Genomic DNA, 24,652 nt, shown 5'->3' on the forward strand with positions numbered 1-24,652 from the left:
TGTGGGTTCGATTCCCACCCAGGACAGACGTTTGTGTGCATGAACATGAATGTTTGTCCTGAGTCTGGGTGTAATTATCTATATAAGTATGTATTTACAAAAAAAAAGTAGTATATGTAGTATATCAGTTGTCTGGTTTCCATAGCACAAGCTTTGTACAAGCTTAATTTGGGATCAGATAGCCGTGTGTGAAAAATGTCCCAGGATATTATTATTATTATTATATATATATATATATATACTTATAACTATTTAAATATATATTTTTATATATATATATATATATATATATATATATATATATTTAAATAGTTTATTGTTTATAGTACTTTATTGTTTATCATGTAAAAAAACTCATCACAGATTAAACGCACACTTAAGGTAAATTTTAAGGCTGAATACCTTACACCTTAACACTATTACAAGTTATTAATACATGTAATGCGTTATTTTTTTATTAAAAAAGAAACAAAATTTACCAGTTTAAAAATCACTTTATTCAAAATTATTAATGAAAAATTACATTATCACCTTGTAAAAGTTAGTATTGATTTCAACAGCTATCAGTAAAAGTAGTACATTTTTCTGTTGGGTTGGTTTTTTTTTATAACTTAATACTATGGTACAATAGGCATGATGACAGTATTAAAGAATTAAAAAATAATTTATTTTAAAGAAGTAACTATTTTAAAAGGATTCTAAAAAATTATCCAATTTTAATATACGCATTGAGATCAATAAGATTTTTAGTAAAATATAAATATGAAATTCTGCAATGGGCCATTTTATTTGAAACATCAATCAGAGAGAATGATGTCACGCCTCAATATCTATAACCGTTTCTTATGAATAGTTGTTGTATTTACGCGTTTCAAAATTAATTTTGCACCATTTAATTAGTAGAGTCGTTGGTTATTCGCGTTTCTGTGAAGAAAATCAATCATCCAAGATCTATAATGATGGAACAAGGATTTGTTAAGACAAATTCCTCTAATTTGCCCAGGATTTTTTGATGTTAGGAGAGTTTTTTTTATCAAATAAAGACTTTTGCTTTTCTGAATTTCGAAATGTGAAAACTTCCTTGTAAGTATATTTTTATTTATTTTTAGTGTTATCATAGGTTTTTTCTGTTAGCTATATAGTGTTACTCGCATATGAAATTTCCCTGAATATGAAAGCCCTAATATTTCTACCAGTAAGAACTTTTAAGACAATATTTCATTTAGCTCCACTAGTACTGAATTTGTGAATTTACATATTTACGAATACTTCTATAAATCTAAATATATCATAAATATATAATAAATCTTTATTAATCTCCGCCTCAATTTGCAATTTCTTCAAAATGTTCTGTAACCACATCACAACATGTGTTTTTCACATTCTTCAAGAACCATCATCTTTCGTTTCTTACTTATATACGGTCGTTCTGCTTCTGTAGATTGTTCTTCGATCTGGTTGGCATTCGTATGTATTTTTACTCAGAGAGCCCGCACACCACTTGCAAACTTTGGAATTCATTTTTAACCTTAGGAAACACGCAAAACTTTCTGCCTTTCTTCGTTGAGTATAGACAAAATATAACGTTTACTGTCGTTTACTGAGGCGTGACGTCACGTGCAGGAGCCATGACACCTGCGAGTGTTTTCGAGCGAAATTCAAAATAGGTAAATGAAAAACCAATTATTTGCGTAAACAGTTAGATTATTACTGAAATAAAATAGACGTGTACCAACATTATAGAAGGTTATTTCAAAATGTCATCATGCCTATTATTTCATTTACATATATTATAATTAAAAAAAATTCGTTATAGAAATTACAATTGGTTTAGTTGCTATGTTAAAAAATGTAAATAAACGTTTGGGTTTTATGTTTCAAAGATTATAATATTCAATTAGTGGTTTTATAGATAATGAAATAAGCGATCATCCATAGACAATTTCTTAACTATTATTTAAAAATTGTAAATAATTATTTGACAAAAACAACACTAAATTTCTTTCGACGAGTCTTCTTAGCTCTGTCTACTTTCGTTTCAAAACCAGTCACCGTTTTTGGTTTCACTATCAATAAATAAGTGTAGTGCTTCAATATTGTATATTTTTATTATGTTTTAAATTGACATATTTAATTGATTAAACTTACTATTTTCCTGTATTTTTTTTTTCTATACAACTGTTATAATTATCTTAAATGCATATATTAATTATACTTATACAAACATATTATATTATGATACATAACTATATAATTAGATTTAAGTGCATACATACAATAGCGTTTTCGATATTTCTAAACTCGAATCCTTTAAACATATATTTTTACAAATTGTTGAAAATTTTACAATTTAACATATCTGGATTTTTTTAGTGTTATTTTCTTTGAGCACTAAAAAAAAGTAAAGTTTCAAGGCCAAATTTGAGCGTAACGTTTAATAATTAACGTTTCAAAATTAAACGTTTCCTCTGTAAACATTTCAAAAAGATATCTGTTTTCGTAGCACTCTTGTTTCCTTAAAGTAATTTACATCATTGCTGAATATTCACAAAATTTTCACTCGCAACCCAGTTCCAAGGCAAATCCCCCTCCAATAAGCACTCATGTGCTCCTTGCTCTGCTAAAATGTTATTTATCTTTGATCATTGATATAAACCAGTCAGCCGCGTTGATAAGGTTGTCCATTTCAACAGGCAGGCTGCTAAGGGAGTGGTTATCTTCGTACATGAACACCCTGTATAGCAAATAGTATAGGTAACAAAAAATAAGTCTATACCAAGTATATTCATATATTTATTATTACTCACTTGGTATTAACCCCGTTAGCTTTTAACTTCCTGCTGTACTCCAATCCCTGGTAGTAGGGAACCCTTTTGTCCTTCGTTCCAAGCATGATGGCGGTAGGTGTGGTCACATTGTGGGCGTGGACTAATGGCGATACTCGACGTAGGGCTAAGAGGTGGTCTTCAGTTACTGGACCATCTTCTCGGAATGGCCAACCTGCTTCTACGGAACACCTGAGGGATCATCAGTATTTTATTTTCGTATATATGATAGTATTCTCGATCAAACAATTTCAAATGGTGATTTTACAAGATTAAATTAAATGTAAAGCAAACAACGATTGGGAATGTAGATTCTACCGAGAAGCTAGTTCTTCTAAATAAGCAGTCAAAAACTTTAATTCGCAATAATTCATTTATTCAATCTCTCAAAATCAAAATCATTCATCAATTGAAACATTATAATGTAATTGCAAAGCAAAGCAATTTGACAATTAAACTGCCTCATTAAGCACATTTAAGTTATCAAATACGTAGACAACACACACACCTTATAAAAATAATCTTGCTAAGCACAAAATCTTAGTCGTACTATTTAAATAAAGAGTAACTTCTAAAGAATATTTTTAAAAAGTTTGATATTTACATGTAATTAGTTTTAAACCACAAGATACAATTAAAGGATTAATAAAAAAACGCGCCACAAATTTTAGAATGACCATTTTTCAATATTCCTCTTACACTCGACGTTTAGTATTTAATAAAAAATAAACATAAACAATTATCTCTCGACTATTTACGCCATAAAACATTATAAAGCTACATTGAGATTTTTCCAAATAATTTTCTAGATAATTGAGGTCATGCCTTCCAGTAATTAAACCAATTCCATTTTATCGTTTTCTCTAACCAATCGTGTTAAAATAAAACACAATCGACTTACCCATCTGGATTGTCCGCGTAATTAGCTTTGCTAGCCAAATCTACTAAAGGATTCCTAAGTACCATGGCCTTGAACATATCTGGATATCGTCCCGTCAAATGTCCCGCAATAAATCCACCGTAACTTCCGCCATATAGCAAACAGTTTTCTACTCCGTTCTTTTCTATGAAGATAGATAAAGCGAGATGGCAATCTCTTATGTCGTAGTCCCCTATGTTACCCATAAGACACCTCACGTTAGCGTCCCCGAAGCCGGTCGAGCCGCGGTAGTTAATTCGTAAGGTTGAAAATCCTACGGAATATTGTTTTTATTACAATTATAACGTTTGATATATGTAGATGTTATATGTAATCCAGTTACATAAGCATTTAAGTTTGAGCTTCGATGAAATAGGTGACATAGTTTGCAAACTGCAATATTCGCCTGAACACCGAATACTAAACTGATTTATGTAAGATATATAGAAATTCAACCAGACAGTCGATTCAAATATCGTTTGAAATATATGTTTGACGAGCTATTTATTAACCTATTTTTAAATGCTGCTAAATTGACTGTCTTTCCCTTAATGCAAGCATCTTACAATTATAAACGGTTAATTAAAATCGGACTGGTGACGCCTTAATCGTATTACTAGCTAATGAAAAAGGCATAGTCCAAAAAATATACGGTTTTCAGGTTTTTGTTGGCTATTAAGTTGCGTTTTGCATAATGTTTTACATAAACATACAAATTTAATTATTTATTCATTAAATGCTAAGCGTCCATTGCGTAAGAGGCATACAAACTGAACAGATTGGTCATCGTTTTTTTTTTAAATGAGATAAATATGATTTGCAAGAAAAACACACAAAATAATATAGAATTAAATTCAACTTTTAACGATGTCAAAATATATTTATTACATAAATTTCTTCGAAACACACCGAAACATGACCTCTATTTAACCTTTAATTCAGATATTTAATATATCCACGAATGCACAAATAAACCTGAGTTAGTTTATCTAATTAATATTGCGGAATTAAAACAACCCACAAAACTGAATACAATAACTCATAGACATGCACATGCACATGTAAAACGTTAAAAACTCACCAATCCGCAATGTCACTGGTATTATACATGGAGGCCAAATCAATGACGGGGTTCCTAGCGACGGTCACATTATAATAATCAGAATACAATCCACTGAGATGTGCTACCAGGAAACCGCCGTGCGAGCCCCCGTACAGCAGAAGTTTCTTTTCATTAATAGGAAACAGCTCTATCGCCTTTTCGGTGGCTAGTTTACAATCTGCGACGTCAGCTGTTCCTATACGACTAGGTAGGAAGAATATTGAGGCGTCCCCAGTCCCGGCAGATCCTCGATAGTTGATAAGAAGACATGCAAAGCCTGGAATTGAGGATATTGTCTTCTTATATCAGCACTACCTGAAATACCTCTATCGAGGATACGGTATCGACGGTCACACAATCAAGAAACAATAAATACTCGTTCGATTTGAAATGACAGAAAACGAAAACGCGTTTTAATTTCGACCACTGAGCGAACATTAATCATTTATTACTCCATTTATTTTGTTGATCATAATCTTGGAAGTATTATTTAATTATTTAAATTAACTTAAGGATACAAATAAGCACAGACAGCGCAATAATCGCTTGAAACCGTTTCGCCAGGTACTTGGACACTATCACGGTAGTATGCGTAAGCGATCCCGTGACGCCCCTCGTAAGCGCTGGTTTGTAAGTGGGTATTCCGGCAAATTCTCAGCGCCGCCGAGTTCCACAAGCCCCCCCCCCCATTTCAAGTGGGGGAAACACGTAAACGCATTTTTCCAGCGAAAAAGGTACTTGGACACTATACACTATGTAATTACAGGCACAAGGGACATAACATCTTAGTTCCCAAGGTTGGTGGCGCATTGGTGATGTAAGCGATGGTTAACATTTCTTACAATGCCAATGTATATGGGAGTTGGTGACCACTTACCATCAGCTGGCCCGTATGCTCGTCCGCCTTCCTATTCGATAAAAAAAATCAGAGATGAGATGACGATGACATACAATTTATTCAATTATAGAATCTAATTTGATTGTATGTTAATAACAAACACAATTAAAACGTAAACTAAAACAACACAACATTCTGTATGCATTTACTGTAATTTAAAATCCAATGTACACTTAGCATTTACTAAATATTATAAGAATCATTAATTCGAGTTTTATAAATGTTAAAGTTGCGTTTCGTGGGTAGTATCAATTCGAGCGCGCGGTTGGTAGATTAATTCGTACGTTTTTCAATTGACCAATGATTTGTTGCATCGAATGTAAGTGCACAAGCTAACATATTAGGTGATGTGGTCACCGAAAACTATCCAAGATGCTTGCAAAGAACTTCTGTTTGGTCGTATAAATAATACCACAGTTGCTACAAGTGTCAGTATGAGGTGTGGTGACTCACCGAGCATGTTGAAGAAGGCCGCCTCCAGCGAGTAGGCGTTGCAGAAGGCGGAGTGCGGCCCGCCGTGCGGCCACACCACCAGCGGGCACGCCTCGCCTGCTTCCGGCCCCATGTACAGCGCGCTGAACGACGCTGTGGACGGCATCGACTTAAGTCACAGTGACATTCAGATGTTACACGAGATATGTACGGGTGAGAGTGATGAGGATGTCATTCTGAACACTTTCGGCCACAGCGGTCATACTGAAGGGAGATTAGCAAATCTCTCAGGTGCGCAAACACAAGTGCACTCTCTGAATCTTATAATCCTTTTGGGCGAAAAGTGAGAAACCTCAGAGTAGTCGTGTCGCAGCGGCACGTACTGCAGCTCGGCGCCGGCGACGGTACTCACCCACGGCGTCGGCCGAGTGCTCGTGTCGCAGCGGCACGTACTGCAGCTCGGCGCCGGCGACGGTACTCACCCACGGCGTCGGCCGAGTGCTCGTGTCGCAGCGGCACGTACTGCAGCTCGGCGCCGGCGACGGTACTCACCCACGGCGTCGGCCGAGTGCTCGTGTCGCAGCGGCACGTACTGCAGCTCGGCGCCGGCGACGGTACTCACCCACGGCGTCGGCCGAGTGCTCGTGTCGCAGCGGCACGTACTGCAGCTCGGCGCCGGCGACGGTACTCACCCACGGCGTCGGCCGAGTGCTCGTGTCGCAGCGGCACGTACTGCAGCTCGGCGCCGGCGACGGTACTCACCCACGGCGTCGGCCGAGTGCTCGTGTCGCAGCGGCACGTACTGCAGCTCGGCGCCGGCGACGGTACTCACCCACGGCGTCGGCCGAGTGCTCGTGTCGCAGCGGCACGTACTGCAGCTCGGCGCCGGCGACGGTACTCACCCACGGCGTCGGCCGAGTGCTCGTGTCGCAGCGGCACGTACTGCAGCTCGGCGCCGGCGACGGTACTCACCCACGGCGTCGGCCGAGTGCTCGTGTCGCAGCGGCACGTACTGCAGCTCGGCGCCGGCGACGGTACTCACCCACGGCGTCGGCCGAGTGCTCGTGTCGCAGCGGCACGTACTGCAGCTCGGCGCCGGCGACGGTACTCACCCACGGCGTCGGCCGAGTGCTCGTGTCGCAGCGGCACGTACTGCAGCTCGGCGCCGGCGACGGTACTCACCCACGGCGTCGGCCGAGTGCTCGTGTCGCAGCGGCACGTACTGCAGCTCGGCGCCGGCGACGGTACTCACCCACGGCGTCGGCCGAGTGCTCGTGTCGCAGCGGCACGTACTGCAGCTCGGCGCCGGCGACGGTACTCACCCACGGCGTCGGCCGAGTGCTCGTGTCGCAGCGGCACGTACTGCAGCTCGGCGCCGGCGACGGTACTCACCCACGGCGTCGGCCGAGTGCTCGTGTCGCAGCGGCACGTACTGCAGCTCGGCGCCGGCGACGGTACTCACCCACGGCGTCGGCCGAGTGCTCGTGTCGCAGCGGCACGTACTGCAGCTCGGCGCCGGCGACGGTACTCACCCACGGCGTCGGCCGAGTGCTCGTGTCGCAGCGGCACGTACTGCAGCTCGGCGCCGGCGACGGTACTCACCCACGGCGTCGGCCGAGTGCTCGTGTCGCAGCGGCACGTACTGCAGCTCGGCGCCGGCGACGGTACTCACCCACGGCGTCGGCCGAGTGCTCGTGTCGCAGCGGCACGTACTGCAGCTCGGCGCCGGCGACGGTACTCACCCACGGCGTCGGCCGAGTGCTCGTGTCGCAGCGGCACGTACTGCAGCTCGGCGCCGGCGACGGTACTCACCCACGGCGTCGGCCGAGTGCTCGTGTCGCAGCGGCACGTACTGCAGCTCGGCGCCGGCGACGGTACTCACCCACGGCGTCGGCCGAGTGCTCGTGTCGCAGCGGCACGTACTGCAGCTCGGCGCCGGCGACGGTACTCACCCACGGCGTCGGCCGAGTGCTCGTGTCGCAGCGGCACGTACTGCAGCTCGGCGCCGGCGACGGTACTCACCCACGGCGTCGGCCGAGTGCTCGTGTCGCAGCGGCACGTACTGCAGCTCGGCGCCGGCGACGGTACTCACCCACGGCGTCGGCCGAGTGCTCGTGTCGCAGCGGCACGTACTGCAGCTCGGCGCCGGCGACGGCGGGTGGCGCTTCGTGTGGCGCACTCACTCGCACCCACTCTATGTTGCGCTCTTCACCGGCAGGTCCCAACTTTGCTACGAATAGCTACAAGTATAACGTTTCAATGAAAATTTTATAAATTACATTTATAAAGCTCCATTATTTCCGGCAGAGAAGAACAGATACAACCTATGGTAACCCCTAAATACAAGCCGAACATAGAACATGTTGAGACTACTACAATTAATACGAGTCAGGAGATTACCATTTCCGCTGGGACTAAAATGCTCCAAAAAATTTGATAGCAATAAATAAAATTCAAAATTCTAATAAGCGGATGTAAATCGATAGTTCAGCCTATTGACACTCTTTATAAGTCAATTTAAAAAACGAAGCAAACAAAAAACTTTCCTGGAGCGATTTATGTTCGAAATTTAAACCAGATGATAAAAAAAGGATTTTTGTACATAATTACAGACTATTCTTATTTCGAATTTTTAATTTATTATTAATGAAAATGTTTACATAACGTAACACCTGGAAGTGTTCTATTTTTAAATATTTATTGTCGAGTTATATCATAATGTAAAATAAATAACGTTATGTGCAGACTTTTACCAGCCTTTCTCCTAAAAAAGATTATCAGCCTTTGAATGCCCCATTGCTAGGCTGAGCTAGCCTTTACCTATTCTAGTTTTTTGTATATAACAAGACTTATTCCATCAATTTACTCTTATACGGGCGAAAGTGCATGAAGCTGGTTTTCATCCAACACCAATACCCACAGGTTTCCTCACATTTCACAATGTTTCCAATTCACCGCCGAGCACAAAAGCACATAAAAAATCTTTAGTTAAGATTCACGTGTTCCGACAACTGAACCATCTCGATAAAAAAAAAAATATATTCCCACCTGACCCGGCGTGGTAAGACACGACCATGAAGCCAGGATGACATCAGCCTGCACGTTCAACACAATCGTCGATCCCGGATTCGTCTTAGTGTTAGATATGTCCGTTATATCGCCACTGTCTGAAAAAAAAACACCATGGGTTACATACAGGAAGCACTATCAGTTCAGTTCGCTCTAATATTACCTCATATCTATATAAATAAATAATTGTATTTATATTTATTTAATGTTTGATAAGTTTTCATTGATACTGGAATTTATGTTTTATGTTATAGTTTATATATGATAATAAAAAAAAAAATAGAAATGTCATTTAGAAAAAAAAAATTGATGTTTTAAAAAAAAAATAATTACTGAGTAAGAAAAGTAATAAAGAACTGTTAGGTAAAACGGAATAATAAACTTTTAATGTCGTTTATTTGGATACAAAGCAACCTCAAGTTTATTTCTAATCCTTAAGATAATAAAATAATAATAAAAATATAACTTATATCTATATAGCCTTTTCGCCTGACTGGACGCTTATTCGCTGGAATGGACATTTTTTATGCACATAACAACACACCAAATTTGATCGCATTCGGATGAATGATATAATAAAATCGTATAACGGATAAGCTTAGATAGATTTACTGGTGGTAGGGCTTTGTGCAAGCTCGTCTGGGTAGGTACCACCCACTCATCAGATATTCTACCGCAAAACAGCAATACTTGATATTGTTGTGTTCCGGTTTGAAGGGTGAGTGAGCCAGTGTAATTACAGGCACAAGGGACATAAAATCTTAGTTCCCAAGGTTGGTGGCGCATTGGCTATAAGCGATGGTTGACATTTCTTACAATGCCAATGTCTAAGGGCGTTTGGTGACCACTTACCATCAGGTGGCCCACATGCTCGTCCACCTTCCTTTTCTATATAAAAAAAAAAGCGAATAAAATATTTTAGTTTATAAGCTATCAGAAAGTTTTGAGAATCAAAACAGTTTTTTACAAATTTTAAGCTCAAAATAACTTTAAAAACATCATGCAATAAACGATACTCCTTTCCATTAAACTTTTTCGAGCGCTCCGTCGAATATGCGATATTTTTTTTATAAAACTTTTTTAAAACAAGCAGAGTACTTTAACTTATGAACATACATTAAAACATCATTAAAAATGATTACGTAATAATATTATTAAAAAATAAAAAGAACATATAATATATATTTTTAATGTTCAACAGATTATACTCACCAACGTGAACAACATAACTTCTAATCTCGTTCTGCTGTGGAGTGCTAAATACCAATCGTTTTCCATCGCTGCTAAAACACTTGGACGGTAGGCTCTGACAATATATCCCGTAGAATATTTCTTGATTGCGTATTCCCTTATTATTTTGCACAATGTCTATCACCACTGATATTTTATCACGAATGTCAGAATCATCAGATTCTATGACAGTTTTAATCTAAAAAAAAAAAAATGCAATTAAATATTTCATTCTGATTATTACTTATAGTATTAATAGCTACTAATTACGGTTAAAATGGTTACCCCTTTATATAATTACATTTTATTAATAGTATAGACGGGACGGTGTTCCATAAATGAAAAAAAAAAAAAAATAGTGTGTTGAATACATTATCTTCTATCATATATTTAACTGATGGCCCTACCATCAGTTAAATATATGATAGAAGATAATCTTTGTGCAAGCTCGTCTGGGTAGGTACCACCCACTCATCAGATATTCTACCGCAAAACAGAAGTACTTGGTATTGTTGTGTTCCGGTTTGAAGGGTGAGTGAGTCAGTGTAATAACAGGCACAAGGGACATAACATCTTAGTTCCCAGGTTGGTGGCGCATTGGTGATGTAAGCTATGGTTAACATTTCCGCCTTCCTATTCTATGGACTGGAACACAACAATAACAAGTACTGCTGTTTTGCGGTAGAATATCTGATGAGTGGGTGGTACCTACCCAGACGAGTTTGCACAAAGCTCTACCACCAGTACAAAATTTAACTTACATTATCTGATGTCATCCGTACTAGTTGATGGCAGGCGTGATGCGGTCCTCCAGCCTCCCGCTGTAACCACACCAGGTCACCATTGGAAGAGAACCGGGGAGATCGTACCGCTTTGTTTTCCTCGCTTAGCTTCTCTAAAAATATTATATTATAATGAATAAAGTGTTGCGAAACAAACTTCAAACCTTCTTCTCAAAAGGGGAGGTCTTCTCTAATAAATACAGTGCCCGACATAATGTTAATTCAATAAAAGATACTAAATTGTTTATGGTTTCATGCTCATATCTTTGATTAGATTAAAACACTTCCATTGAATAACTAAAATAGTTTGACTTTAAAAAAATCCTCAATAACATCGACAATTTAAGCTCTTCCGCTATAAAATAGTATTGTATAATTATAATAATAGCCGTATGCGTAAAAAAATAAAATAAATAACCATAACATAAGATAAAGTCAAAACTTCACAACCGTAAAGAACAAATATTACGCAATATTAATTTATAATATGTAAAATCGGTAAAATATTATTATTGTAATTTTTGTCTTTTTACTATTTATTATTTTGTATTTATGATCCCTGTTTGGTCGAAATAAATGATTTTATTATTATTATAATTTATATACAATTTACTTACATAGCATTATATAGCATTTACTCACTAAATATTCCTGTCAGTGTGCAACAGAAGATATAACCAGGCCGGTTGGTGCAATAGATCAGCCCCAGGCGCCTCACTTCAGATATATCCCAAGCCACGCCAACTACACCTTCTCCATTGGGAGTGAACCTCACCTTTAACAAGAATCTCTGCGTTAACAGTTTTCATTGAAACCATTAAAATTTGTCATTGACGAAGCGTAATAAATATTGTTTATTAATAACGGTCGTTACTCTACTTCATTTAAATTATAATCGGGCAAGGAACGAATTCCTTCCAGGCAGATATTCTCAAATATTGTTCTGTGGTAGGGCTTTGTGCAAGCTCGTCTGGGTAGGTACCACCCACTCATTAGATATTTTACCGCAAAACAGCAGTATTTGGTATTGTTGTATTCCGGTTTGAAGGGTGAGTGAACCATTGTAATTACAGGCACAAGGGACATAACATCTCAGTTCCCAAGGTTGGTGGCGCATTGGCTATGTAAACGATGATTAACATTTCTTACAAAGCCAATGTCTATGGGCGTTGGTGACCATTTACCATCAGGTAGCCCATATGCTCGTTCGCCTTCCTATTTTAAATCTAAAAAAAGTCATTAGTATTAAAATCAATTTAGGAAATACTTTTTTTTTTATATGCCCCGGGATGGCAAATGACTCTACTCCACCTGATGGTAAGTGGTAGTAGAGTCCAAACGCGACGACGGCCAGTACAGTCGGGAAGAATGTTCTGTACTAGCCGTCCCCGCCTTGCCGACCCGCAAGATGCCTCTTCACGCCTCTTTTGAAGGAACCCGGGTTGTAAGAGGAGGGGAACACTTTAATATTACATAAAGAATTACCTGTCCAGGACACAAATTATCTGGAATGTTCTCGAAGATTTCAAAAGTTTCGTCTGTAATCCTGAAAATGACCGCCACAGTCTGGTACTTGCCCGTCAGCTGTTCGCCCCAATCCTCTCTGTATAAATGTTCTTCTCCCTGTGTATAAAATAACAAATGAATAATATTCGTTCTACCTACTTCTTAAGATTATGCAGAAATTATCAATAGATAAATATAATACATTGTTAGTTGTTCCTGGAGGTATAGCTAAAAGATTTACAATGATAGTCATAGTTGTAGTAATCTAAGGACATTTTAGTAATTTTAGTAACAAAAACAATGGGTATAACATTGCTGGTAGGGCAACTTTGGCAGCCGATTATATTCGTAATAACACACACACATTCAGGCAACTTTTCCCTCCCCTTGGTTGCCGATTATATTCGTACACACACACACACACATTCAAATGGCAATCTTATGACTAAATAGTGATCACTATAGTGTATTCTAATAACAGAAGATATATAAACAATTCTGACGTTGAATGGCCTTTCAAATGTCAGTAAAGTTGATATCGGAACTTTACAAGTAAAATTAAGTGTATTTACTTAAGAAGTATTCTATTATAAATAACTCTATATTAATCAAGAACTGTTTGTAGTACATAATGTAACTGTTTTAGAAAAACTGTCATACCGGTGTAGGTTTATTTTCAGAATCTTTATTTTTATCATCAACGGGCTTCCTTTTGATGAAGGGTTCAGATTTCTTAACCTTCTTCTCGGCTACATAACAAATATGCTTTTCATCGGACGACCAATCCAGAGAACCAAACTCCGCTGAAATAATTAAAAAAAAAATCTTATTTCTTTACTGAAATAATTATTTGTTTTTTTTTAAAATAAAATATTAATCAATTCTTCTTCAATAAAAAATGTGTAAAATTTTAAGGGCTCTAAATGTCTCACAGAAGGTCTTCTATGTCTATGAGTAATATGTCCATTTACTACTTATAACCAAAATGATATTTCTTGTATCAAAAAATTAATAAAATAAAACCATCAGTCCAGAATGGATTGTAAGTTCTTAAAATCCTTACAATCTGCATAAACATCTCCGTGAATATCCAAAGAAGTAAGATCAACTGAATTTTTGAGCGTTGTCTTAGACCAGACTTCAAGGTAAAGTTTCCTCTTTGAATTATCCTTGTCATCTTTTTCTTCTCGAATCACAGCTCTATACTTCTCTTTTGGAGAGACTGCAGTGAGTAACCTAAAATGTTACATTACTGTTTACATATATTTAGTAAAATATTTTATTTAAAATCCTTCTCATAATGTAACTCCTTATTTTTACATTTTTTTTTGCCAAATAATGCCAAAGGAAGTATGTACACATATCCAAAGGCAGGAGGAGTAAAGACAAAAAAACCTTAGAATTACATATTCCATGCTATTTGCTCATAGCTCAGTTATAATATGATTCTATTACACTTAGCTACTTATATTTTTTAAGATTCAGTTGCAACTTCGCTAACATGAAAGACACCATTTTTTCACAAATCCATAAAAATAAGTATAAATTATTTTAAATATCGACCAATGATGACATGTCAATTCAGGGTAAAAGTTATGTATTTATTATTCTTTCTACCATTTAATCTGTAGTTTAATCTTATGTCTTGGACCAATTTAATTAATATAACGATAAATAATAATCAATGACCATTATTTAGCCTTAACTCTCAATAAACCAATGGTGTACAAAGATCCTATTGATTTAAATATTACAGGTACAATGATAATACCATAAGCTACTGTCGTTTTCACTCTAGCAAGAGTTTAAATTGGAAAGAAAAGCAAAATAACTAGTTCATAAAATGAAGTTTAGAAAAACTTACTCATGACTAACGTCAACAGCAAATTCACTCTCATTTAAAACTTTCAATTTAGTGTCCAATAAATAGTCTATCATGTATTGTGTATTCTTTCCTCTATCTAAATTACGTATGGACCATCTAGAAGACACTATGTTACCCTGACTGTTCAATTTCCCACCCACTATTGATGGTATTTTTGACAAAGTCTTGTAAGCATTTATCACACTTTCCATCTGAAATAAGATATAAAAACTTTTTTTATAAAATATATACCTGCAAAATAGAATTTAATATGATCATCTTATATAATTGACAATGGTAATGATTCCCTTGTACATAATATTTAAACGAAGGTAGAACTTAAAATTTTAATTTCTCTTTTTAATGTATAAGTATATAGTTAAAAAACTTTTGGAAATCATTTAGTCATGTCAAGTTTAGAGATTTGATTTATTTACTTTATCTACCACAAAATACATTAACACAGGAATAAGTTACTAAAAATGTTTTTTCTTTATCTGTCTGCTAAGCTAGGTGTATGTCTGTCTCACCTAGTTCAGTTTTAGTTCATATTTAAAAACTTAATGTCATCTGTCATGTTAAACCTAAAAAATAATCTTTGTAAATTATGTTCAAAAATTTAAGATAGAACTTACATGCGAACCCATTCTCCATATCTCTCCCATTTTAAACTGTCACAAGCTGAAACGAAAGATATTTTATCTTATAATGCAGAGCTCTGATTACAATTATCACTATTTACATTGTTGAATCTTATATTATAACGTAAATAGAACATTATTATATAATTGTGTTTCTCATACTCTATTCTAAATATGATAATGTTAATCTAATTATTTTTTTTGAAGTTAACATATACACAAGCTTACATGTAGGTGGAGATAATCAAGAAAAAATAATTCAATAATGTTAAATTATTTAATTACTAAATAAAAAAAAGACCTACACAATAGACAACACATTTAATTATTCCTTTGCCATGTCAAGAGATTTCACAGTATTAGGGTATTTTTTTTCAGAACCGGTGATACTTTCGAATTTGGCTATAGACAGTAAATATAATGCTGTTTTGTTGAATAAAGTATTTCGATATTGATTTGATTTTGACAACATCAATCTTACATTTAATTACGATTAGTTAATGGTTTATTTATGACAATGTAACAAGTAGACAGTTACTTTGTCTTTGTTAATTATACCGCTAACTGTTCTACTGGCATACAAAGTATTTCGCCAGTATCACATAAGATAAAAAAAATGAAATTATAAATCGAATAATTAACTTGGTATGTTCGTATGCTAGGTATAAATAGGTACTTATAGAATAATAGATAACTGTTATATCAAGCCTGCTACCTGGCTGAAACTTATAAAACTCGGTAACGTATTTTTGAGAAAATTCATTAATGTTTTACACTTACTAATTAGCCGGTAACAGTTTTAAATTATTTAAAACGTTAATTTTACCTGTAATATATGTATGTACCGGTGCTTTACATATAATACTCATAAATAAAAAGTATCCAATCACACCGTTTATACACTTTAAACAGCTGATGTACCCGATTTTCATTTATTCAACTGTTCATTTACAATTTGACAAGAAAGTTGACACTTGTCAGTAATGTTACCATTAAATTCAATTATTTTCAGTGCTACCGCATTCAGTTAATATATTATCACAATGTACATTTATTTCCACAATAATTATTTAATTTGACGATTTACTCAACACAAACCATACATAATTTATGAACAAGCTATATGTTCGTAATATGTTCACGACTACGTAAAATGAACCATGGTGGCACACGGCTAGAATGGTAATATAGTTTATTTTACAGTACAACTTAGGCATTTTCCCATCAAATTTAGGGCGAGAATAATTGAGATGTTTAGCGGTATTTTTAGGAACATTTTTATATGTTTTGGTTGTTAAATTACGATTTACAGACGTGTGACTTAGGGACATCAGTACAGTATCAGAACCTTGTTAGTAAACATTTCAGACTTCACCCGTTTATCGCCAGTTTATATACTCCGCCTTCACCTTTATAATTTTCAATGACCACATAATTATGTTTTATTTTTATTCTGGGACATTATTTACACACGGCCATCTGATCCCAAATAAGAAGAGCTTGTACTATGGAAACCAGACAACTGCTATACTACATATAATACTTTTCTTTTGTAAATACATATTTATATCGATAATTACACCCAGACTCAGGACAAACAGATATGTTTATGCACACAAATGTCCTGCCCTGTCTTGTCCTGGGTTTCGAACCCACAACCTTCGGCGTGAAAGGCAAGTATCTACCAACCACGCCAACCGGCTCGTCAAAGTTGTAGAATGCTTTATTCTTATATCTCTTTTTTCGGCGCTGACCTCTATGACATTACTAGGTGGTGACTGGTGATAGTACTTTGTGCAAATGTAGGCCGTCTGAATAGAAATATATTTAGTTTTTTTTATATTCTATTTTTATTATTGGTTTTCCAAATCTTCCTAAGCTATCTAGTTCGTGGCTGATAATAATAAGAAAAATATATTTATATTGTGTAACTATGTTTTTATTTATTTTAATGCATATTTATATATTGGTTTTCTTTAATAATAAAATATTTCAGTAACCATCAATTTCGATTGCGGACGTCCCGTGACGACCAAATTAATAGATATTATAGCTATAATTAATTGGTATATTACACTGAGGTAATGCAGACATACAAACTATATTCATCGCTAGGGCGAGATGGTATACCTACGGTGACGTCACAGTATATTTACGACAATATTATGTATATTCACAATAAAATTCATTATTTCGATAGAAACATATATAAATATTTTAAATAATTTGAATCAAATAAACGAAATTGAATCAATGAAGTATAATTTAAAGATATTTTCAACGATTGCTTGAACCAATTCAAGTAAGGATTTAGGAAAGTTTAATTGAATTATTTACAAAACCGATTAGCCTTGACAAGATTAAACGTTACTTGGTGGGGATAATGTTAATATTTTTATTTACTGGATATTTCGCAGATATATTGTCTATATTCTTGAAATAGAATAAAACAATGTGGCTTTACGCTTTTGTCCGTATGTTATCTTACTTGTAACAATAGATTTTGATGCGTTTTTCACAGTATATAAATGACCGGATTAACGGATTCAAATTTTATATGAAATACAACTATTTATTTACTATGCAATTTGATTTTAAACCGTATATATTTCGGACAGCTAATTATTTTAATAAAGTGTGCGACTGTATGTCTATCCCAATAAAATATTTATAAATATTATATTTTACAAAATAAAATTAATATGAAAATATATTAAGATATCTATATTTTTAAATGTAGATAAATAACTAAAAACATATATTAAATTGGGAATATTATTGGGGTATTAAAAAATGTTTAGAAAATATTTTAAAAGTAAAAGTACATATTACATTTGAAGAGAATTAATTATTTCTTGATTGGTTTGAAAATTTTAGTACTGAAATATCTATTTTGTTATATTTATTCTAAATTATTTATTTTTATTCATTTCTTTTATTTATTATATTAAATTTACTTAATTATATATATATATATATATATATATATATATATATATATATATATATATATATATATATATTAATTAAATAAGATTCAATTATTCAATATTTTATGCTAATGTATTTGTAATTTATTTGTGTAGGTGGAAATAAAATATCAATGTTCATTATATCCAGATTGTGCCCCTTAAAGTTTTGTTAGATAAACGACTAGCGTATAAGTAAAGTCGGCAGTCGGCACTGCGACTACTGCGTCGCGACGCCGCGCCGCTCAATACGCGCGGCGCGCACGTCCCGTACGCCCCGCGCGTCAGTGCAGTATTCACCCGCGACGAACACACCCTTTCTCAGAGAACACATATTAATCTGCCTTTTAATAGAATTACAATAAGACCGTACCGTCTATTTAATTTTTCAATTTCATATAGCGGTACCTAATATTTTGTATAAATATTTAAGTGGCATAAGTTTTAGTTACTTTCAGTATAACGTAAATAAAGAGATATTAAGTGTTGTGTGATCGCGAACACGGTGCCAACTACAATGGCATACAGATTTTGAAACTAAAAAAGTTTTTCTTTTCATGCTTTAAATACATTTTTATCGGTTACTATAGCAACGCATGAAAAAAGTTGCATTATCTTTTAGCGATACAGTGGGAATATCATCAGCATATATACATCAAGTCAATTAAACACAGCATAAAAAGTAAATAGGATAATAAAAACAATGAATGAAATCGACTTAATAAAAGAAGTCGAGAAACGTCCAATTCTATACGACAAGTCGGTCAGCGGTTTTAATAAAACTAAGTTAAGGGACGACGCGTGGAAGGAAGTTCAGGAATCTCTCAATGTATCTGGTGAGTTGAAATATTCTATATTATTATATAATCACACAAAAATGACTACAATATATAAACACATTTACACTTTCTCCTCGTTTGTATAAAATTATTAATATTGTAATGTAAATGATTAGCAGAGGACTGCGACAAGCTAAGTAGTTAGTTTATTGATTAGCCGACAAAAAAGAAAAGGAAATTAGTTTTAAGCTTTTTATAAACCAAGGGTGGTCCTATTCAAATTTGGCGAATATAATTCCACCCCTATGCGTAGAATAAGGCTTCGCTTGCCTTGCTTCTTAGGAACCGGCTTCAGAAATAACTAATTATGCACATTGCAATTATTTGATAACAATAATCTAATGTACTAATTTACCGTACCAACTTTCGAGTTACCTCCGTAACTTTTTGTATAAACTATCACGTAATAAAAAATGTCCCTATGTTTTAGTTAAATTGTATATGCAACTAAGTACCTAGGCGTTTATTTGTACTGCTGGACTAAGGCTTTCTCTTCCTTTGAGAATGTTCGGAACTAATTCCGTCACGCTACTCAAATGCGGGTTTGTGATAGGCTGATAGACATATCGCACACATTTATCCAACCTACGGTTTCCTCACGATGTTTTCCTGAAATTAATTGTGGTGCTTCTCCGATTTTGAACCGGCAGTGCTCATTATGAAACTACTTGAATGAAGATTATATTGATATTGTCGCAAATAGCATAAAATTGATTATTGGTAGTGACTTGTGAGCAAACTAAATAACAACTTTATAATTATTTTTATTTATGTAGGTATGCCAAAAACAATATTTTAACCTCTAGCAATCTATCTACTCAAACTTGTATATACCTCCTTGAATCATCGTAACTTAATTTTTACCTAATGTTTTTAACACAGTCAGATTTTAATTCTGTCAATAAATACAGCTCAATAGTATTTTGATATCAAAAGCTTAGATAAAGTAAAATAACAATTAAAGTATAAACATTAAAATTAAAATTCGAAAATAGATACAGCAAATAGAAAATATATACAACCTATTGCTTTAAGGTGCACCGCGCGGCGGTTGCTTTGTCGGCATTCCTTATTAAAGCGTAGCTATTCCTTTGACTGCGATGTGTACACGCAAGGTCGTTACCTCAGCCTCCGCACACCCTGCTAACACTCGCCGCAACTGTGTAGTGTTGCCAACTAAGCCATATTTGGCTAGATCTGGGACTATTTAATCAAAGTCAAATTTAAAAATCTTTATATAGAAGCGTTACACTTACTTATTGATTGTCATAAATCTTTAAGTTTGATTTAGACATAAATATTTTGCCATTTTGTAATCTTAGCTACATCTAACAATTATCGAGGTAAAACTATAAAATGTATGTATTACTTTACAAAGTAAAGTAAGGAAGTACACTTCCCTACCCGGGGCGTAACTACCGCCGTATCAGCCGTATCAGAGTTGAAGGGCCCTCAATCAAATTTTGATACAAGGGCTATCAAGGAAAGCTACGCCACTGTTCCTTACCATAACATTTGTTTTCACTCAGTGATATAATATATTTAGCATCAAAGCAAAATGCGAAGTGATATAATAAAAATCTCCAATTGGTCTTTTTAAAAATAGAAGACCAAATCATAAATTGACGTAAATAACCCAACTACTCTTAAAAATCCAAACAACATAAATAAACGCATTCAACAAATCACAAGTCGCGCTTATAATGAATCAATTAATTTACCTTTCTGTCCACCGACAAAATGGCGGTTTTAAAACAGTGCGCGTCTTTTTTTAACAACGCTGATGTGATCAAGGAATCTCCTAACTATATTATATCTGATGTTTATGGAATGTCGCAATAAAATGAAATATATGTTGTTTTTTACAAATAGACAAATTTAAGCATTCTATAATAGCAGCTTTATTAAAGCATTTGGCCATATTTTGTTTCGACGACTTGGCGACACTACCTGTGTACTTACACTGAACAAAACGCCGTAATTATGTACTCTGTGACACTTAGTATATATTTCGTCCTAGGCAGTAGACACACACACTAGTCCCTTGCTCCTTCGTGATTAGTTACGGTGGTGTGTCGTGATGTTTACAATTTTTGCACCGCGAGTTCAAAAACATGCCGTACAAATAAATAAATTTATCAATGGTGTGGTTTTATATCAGACCTGAATATGAAAGCATGAATGGTGTAAAGCAACACCAAGAAGCAGATCCAACCAGATGCATACATTGCGCAGGAATGGTATCGCAAAATGGGATATGTTGCCCGTACTTTTAGTTCTCATACACGAAGGTCCCAGTACAGCTTTAAATTTGAAAACATTTTGGGTTACCTTTAGAAAGATATTTTAATGTACTAATATGATAGATATTTTAATATACTAACAATCACCTTGCAAGTAGTAGATTTTTTTAAAACGCCTAGGATGTTGTAATATGTGGCTTGTATCAAAAACTTATTTACTTAAACCTTTATAGAATAGACAACTCGCATCTGGAGATTGTTATATGAAAAAAAAACATACATCAGACAGTAATTTATTTAAAAATTATAAACTATATTTTTAATATACTTTTAATCAAAGTGAAACAGCTACTTCCTGATAATGTAAAATCTAAAAAAATCTGTCAAGTTATATAGTGCGCACGCTTTTGTAAAGATGGTGGATAAATGTATTATTATAAAATAAACTTATGAATTCCTCGTGTAATTTATTTGAAGAATGTTTTGGTTTTTCAGAGTCAGAGTGCAAGAAGCGCTGGCGTTCATTGCGCGATTCATTCATTAAGCTTCAACGGACGCACGCTGGACGAACGCGATGGCCCTATCTTCACGCGATGCGTTTTTTAATACCACATGTTGAGCCAAAGAACGATGTACCGTATGTACTCTTTCTTTCTCTGTATCTTTGATCTATTAGGTTTTGTTTTTCTTATCATAATTTCACTAAAACCTATGTTAAGAAATTAGTTGCCAAATATTTCTTGATTTAATATTTCTTGGTATACCTCATCGTTAAAAAAAAGTCGCTAATGTTTATATATGGCATGCTGTCTTGTCCGGCATTAGTTGGGATATAAACATGTACTGACAATGTATCAAATATTCTTGTAATTATAATTTTCAGGACCAAACGTGAATTATCAGACTCAGATCCTGAAGAAGAAAATCGGCATCGGCCCGGTAATTCGCTGCCGGATTTGTCTTCCGATTCTCGTGAAAATTACGACGATGACGATTTTAAGAAAGCAAAGAAGATGCGTCTTAACTCAACGGAAGAAGATCCCTGCCATTGTAACAGAACGGATCTGGACGAGCTTTTTCTCTTGAGCTGCGCTTCAACTCTAAAAAGGTTGAATTCAAAACAGAACGCGGCCGCTCGACTCAAAATTCAGCAAGCTTTGTATGAAGCCGAATTTGGGACTAAAATGGGAACCCCTAGCCTGACTCCCACAAGTGACTGTGGTTATAACTAGGTTATAACTAGGTTTTGTTGAATGAAGTTAGCAATGAAACTGAACATCTAAATGGGAAAATAATGGAAATAACGTTAAAAATACCGTGAATTTAACTGCCCAATTAATATTAAAACTTTAAAGATAACATCAAAGATATGTCAAGGTTATATTTATTTACTAAGGCGTTTGTCTTTTTTAAATTTATATACACATGTCAACTTAATATATACTTCGTTAAGCTATTTTAACGTAGAAATATGACGTTTTAAATTAACTTTTTATTGTTTCCTGCACTACACTGGGAATACTATAAATGGAACTGGAAGTAAGGTGTATTTAATTTATAAATAAAATGAATAAGAATTGTATAGTGCAGCAAAACTTAACCTTACGTGGATTTATTTTTATTTTAATTAAGCTACGCGTACCTAATACCGAGAGGTGGGAAAATCGTCCTACGTGTTGAAATGAATTTAATTTATTTTAAAACATATGTGTATTAACAAAAATTTAAAACCACTTTTTTTTAATACTTATCATTAGGTATGCAACTACCACTGATTCAAGAAAGAACCCCAGACCCGAGAAGAACCGGCGAACTCAGCGACTCTTTATTTTGCAGTCTTATCAATAATGACGAAATATAATATGCACTTATTTAAAACGTTGTTTTCAACTTCACTTTTAATATTAACCAATTAAGCAATATGTTAGATGGTAGTATATTTTGATTCCTTCATCACTTATAATTTCCTAAAAAAGCTGAACAAATAGCGGCAACTACGTATTTTTTTAAATATTTAAATTTGTCTTCCCAACAATAATATAATATTATGTAATTTGAAAAACTCACAACTTAGGTCCACTCACATGCATGATGTCTTAGATAAAACTTTATCCATCTCGTAATTATCTCTAAAATACATGTATTTCTAAGCAGTTTTAAAAATCAATATTAGTTAGTTAGCGGCAATCAAATAAGTTTTATTTTATTCCAACCGTAAATATATGCAATTTGAGTAAACATTTTACTACATTTTTTGATGTTTTAAAAATACTAAGAGGTATTCTTAAGGTCGCCTTTAAACTAAATGATTAATGAACTAAGTTCAACCAGGCATTATTACGGTTAATGCAGGTAACACGTAATTGCGAATCGATAAATGAATTAATGAATCGAAGAAACGCCTCACATAATAAATAATAAGAATTTAAATGAATATTGATAATAATATATTTACTTTAGATTAATAATTTTATGATAAGCAGAAATATTTTGACACCACGCCGATTTTAACATTAATAAAAAGGCAACACCAATATGTGTTTTAAATATTGCCATAATAAAACCTATTCCACAATCAAAATCAGTTGTTTTTTTAACCATTCTGTTCACAGGAATTTTATTAATGATACCAAGTTAATTGAGGATTAATTGATTCTAGTAATTATTAAGCATTTTTACGACACATTTTAACATTAACGTTGGTAGCTTCAAAAACCCGCAAGTCCATTTTTCTACGTCATGTCTATGGAGTGTAGAGGTAAGGACAAGTTTCTTTTTTGTACACAGTTTCCATAAATTATTTTATTTAATTACATCTTGTTGGTGCTTTAAAAGCTGAAGGGTGAAACTTGAAGGAGCGCACCAATACTCGGTGTTGTAAAATGGAATTAGAGAGAGAACGTTAGACATCTGCCTTCAAAAGGCATTCCGTTAAACGTATCCTAATGGTTACTTAAAAAAATTGTATTTATTTATTTATATGTCACTTTTTTTAAGGAAAAATTGTTACCATGCATTAAAACGACTTATAGTATTTGAAAGCAGATACACAGAACTTTATCAATTGATACATTTGCTGACATTAATAAATTCTTAGACTCGCTAACTAAACAATAATAGCTGGCAACATATCTATACATATAATCAATTAACACATATAGCCTGTATGTATGTATAAATGACTCAATGAACTGAATGTGGATCTCCATCTCAAGCCCAAATCCGTTAAACGCGTACAAACATCATGTAATGTTTTCATGCCCAGAAATGTCGGAGGGAATATCAGATGAAATTCAGCCACGTCTATATCCACCAATTTGCTCAAGAACAGGG

The 24,652-nt window shown here is 35.1% G+C and overlaps 2 protein-coding genes across 5 annotated transcripts; one reads left to right on the plus strand and one right to left on the minus strand.

The window, feature by feature from the left end:
* Positions 1-520: 520 nt before the first annotated feature.
* LOC126770934 (acylamino-acid-releasing enzyme-like) lies at positions 521-16,199 on the minus strand. Of its 3 annotated transcripts, none has more exons than XM_050490554.1 (15): positions 16,095-16,193; positions 15,263-15,308; positions 14,628-14,839; positions 13,827-13,999; positions 13,424-13,566; positions 12,743-12,880; positions 11,900-12,032; positions 11,237-11,370; positions 10,458-10,674; positions 9,225-9,343; positions 8,269-8,416; positions 6,198-6,329; positions 3,727-4,018; positions 2,808-3,017; positions 521-2,734 (listed from the first exon to the last, which is right to left on the minus strand). In XM_050490554.1, the coding sequence occupies exons 2-15, from the start codon at positions 15,290-15,292 to the stop codon at positions 2,629-2,631; spliced, it is 2,187 nt and encodes a 728-aa protein (XP_050346511.1). In that variant the 5' UTR covers positions 15,293-15,308; positions 16,095-16,193; the 3' UTR covers positions 521-2,628. The 3 variants fall into 3 exon arrangements, with proteins under 3 accessions (XP_050346511.1, XP_050346509.1, XP_050346510.1); XM_050490552.1 differs by lacking the exon at positions 3,727-4,018 and adding an exon at positions 4,826-5,123 and having other exon boundaries at positions 523-2,734; positions 16,095-16,199; XM_050490553.1 differs by lacking the exons at positions 3,727-4,018; positions 16,095-16,193 and adding exons at positions 4,826-5,123; positions 15,574-15,667 and having other exon boundaries at positions 523-2,734.
* Positions 16,200-18,460: 2,261 nt separating this feature from the next.
* Positions 18,461-23,894, plus strand: LOC126770969 (uncharacterized). 2 transcript variants are annotated; one of them, XM_050490606.1, is made up of 3 exons: positions 18,461-19,073; positions 21,815-21,956; positions 22,203-23,894. In XM_050490606.1, exons 1-3 carry the CDS (start codon positions 18,941-18,943, stop codon positions 22,549-22,551), a joined length of 624 nt encoding a protein of 207 aa, XP_050346563.1. In that variant the 5' UTR covers positions 18,461-18,940; the 3' UTR covers positions 22,552-23,894. The 2 variants fall into 2 exon arrangements, with proteins under 2 accessions (XP_050346563.1, XP_050346564.1); XM_050490607.1 differs by having other exon boundaries at positions 21,821-21,956.
* Positions 23,895-24,652: the final 758 nt, after the last annotated feature.

Source organism: Nymphalis io, chromosome 9 (genome assembly GCF_905147045.1).
Source record: "Nymphalis io chromosome 9, ilAglIoxx1.1, whole genome shotgun sequence".
Lineage (NCBI taxonomy): Eukaryota > Metazoa > Arthropoda > Insecta > Lepidoptera > Nymphalidae > Nymphalis > Nymphalis io.

Coding starts and splice junctions, on each gene's coding strand:
- LOC126770969 (XM_050490606.1), top strand. CDS start 18,941: ATGAATGAAATCGACTTAATAAAAGAAGTCGAGAAACGTCCAATTCTA. Junction 19,074..21,814: donor GGAATCTCTCAATGTATCTG/GTGAGTTGAAAT, acceptor TTGGTTTTTCAG/AGTCAGAGTGCAAGAAGCGC. Junction 21,957..22,202: donor GAGCCAAAGAACGATGTACC/GTATGTACTCTT, acceptor TATAATTTTCAG/GACCAAACGTGAATTATCAG.
- LOC126770934 (XM_050490552.1), bottom strand. CDS start 15,292: ATGGGAGAGATATGGAGAATGGGTTCGCAT. Junction 13,567..13,826: donor CGGAGATGTTTATGCAGATT/GTAAGGATTTTA, acceptor TAATTATTTCAG/CGGAGTTTGGTTCTCTGGAT. Junction 5,124..6,197: donor GGCCTTCTTCAACATGCTCG/GTGAGTCACCAC, acceptor CCTCAATTCCAG/GCTTTGCATGTCTTCTTATC.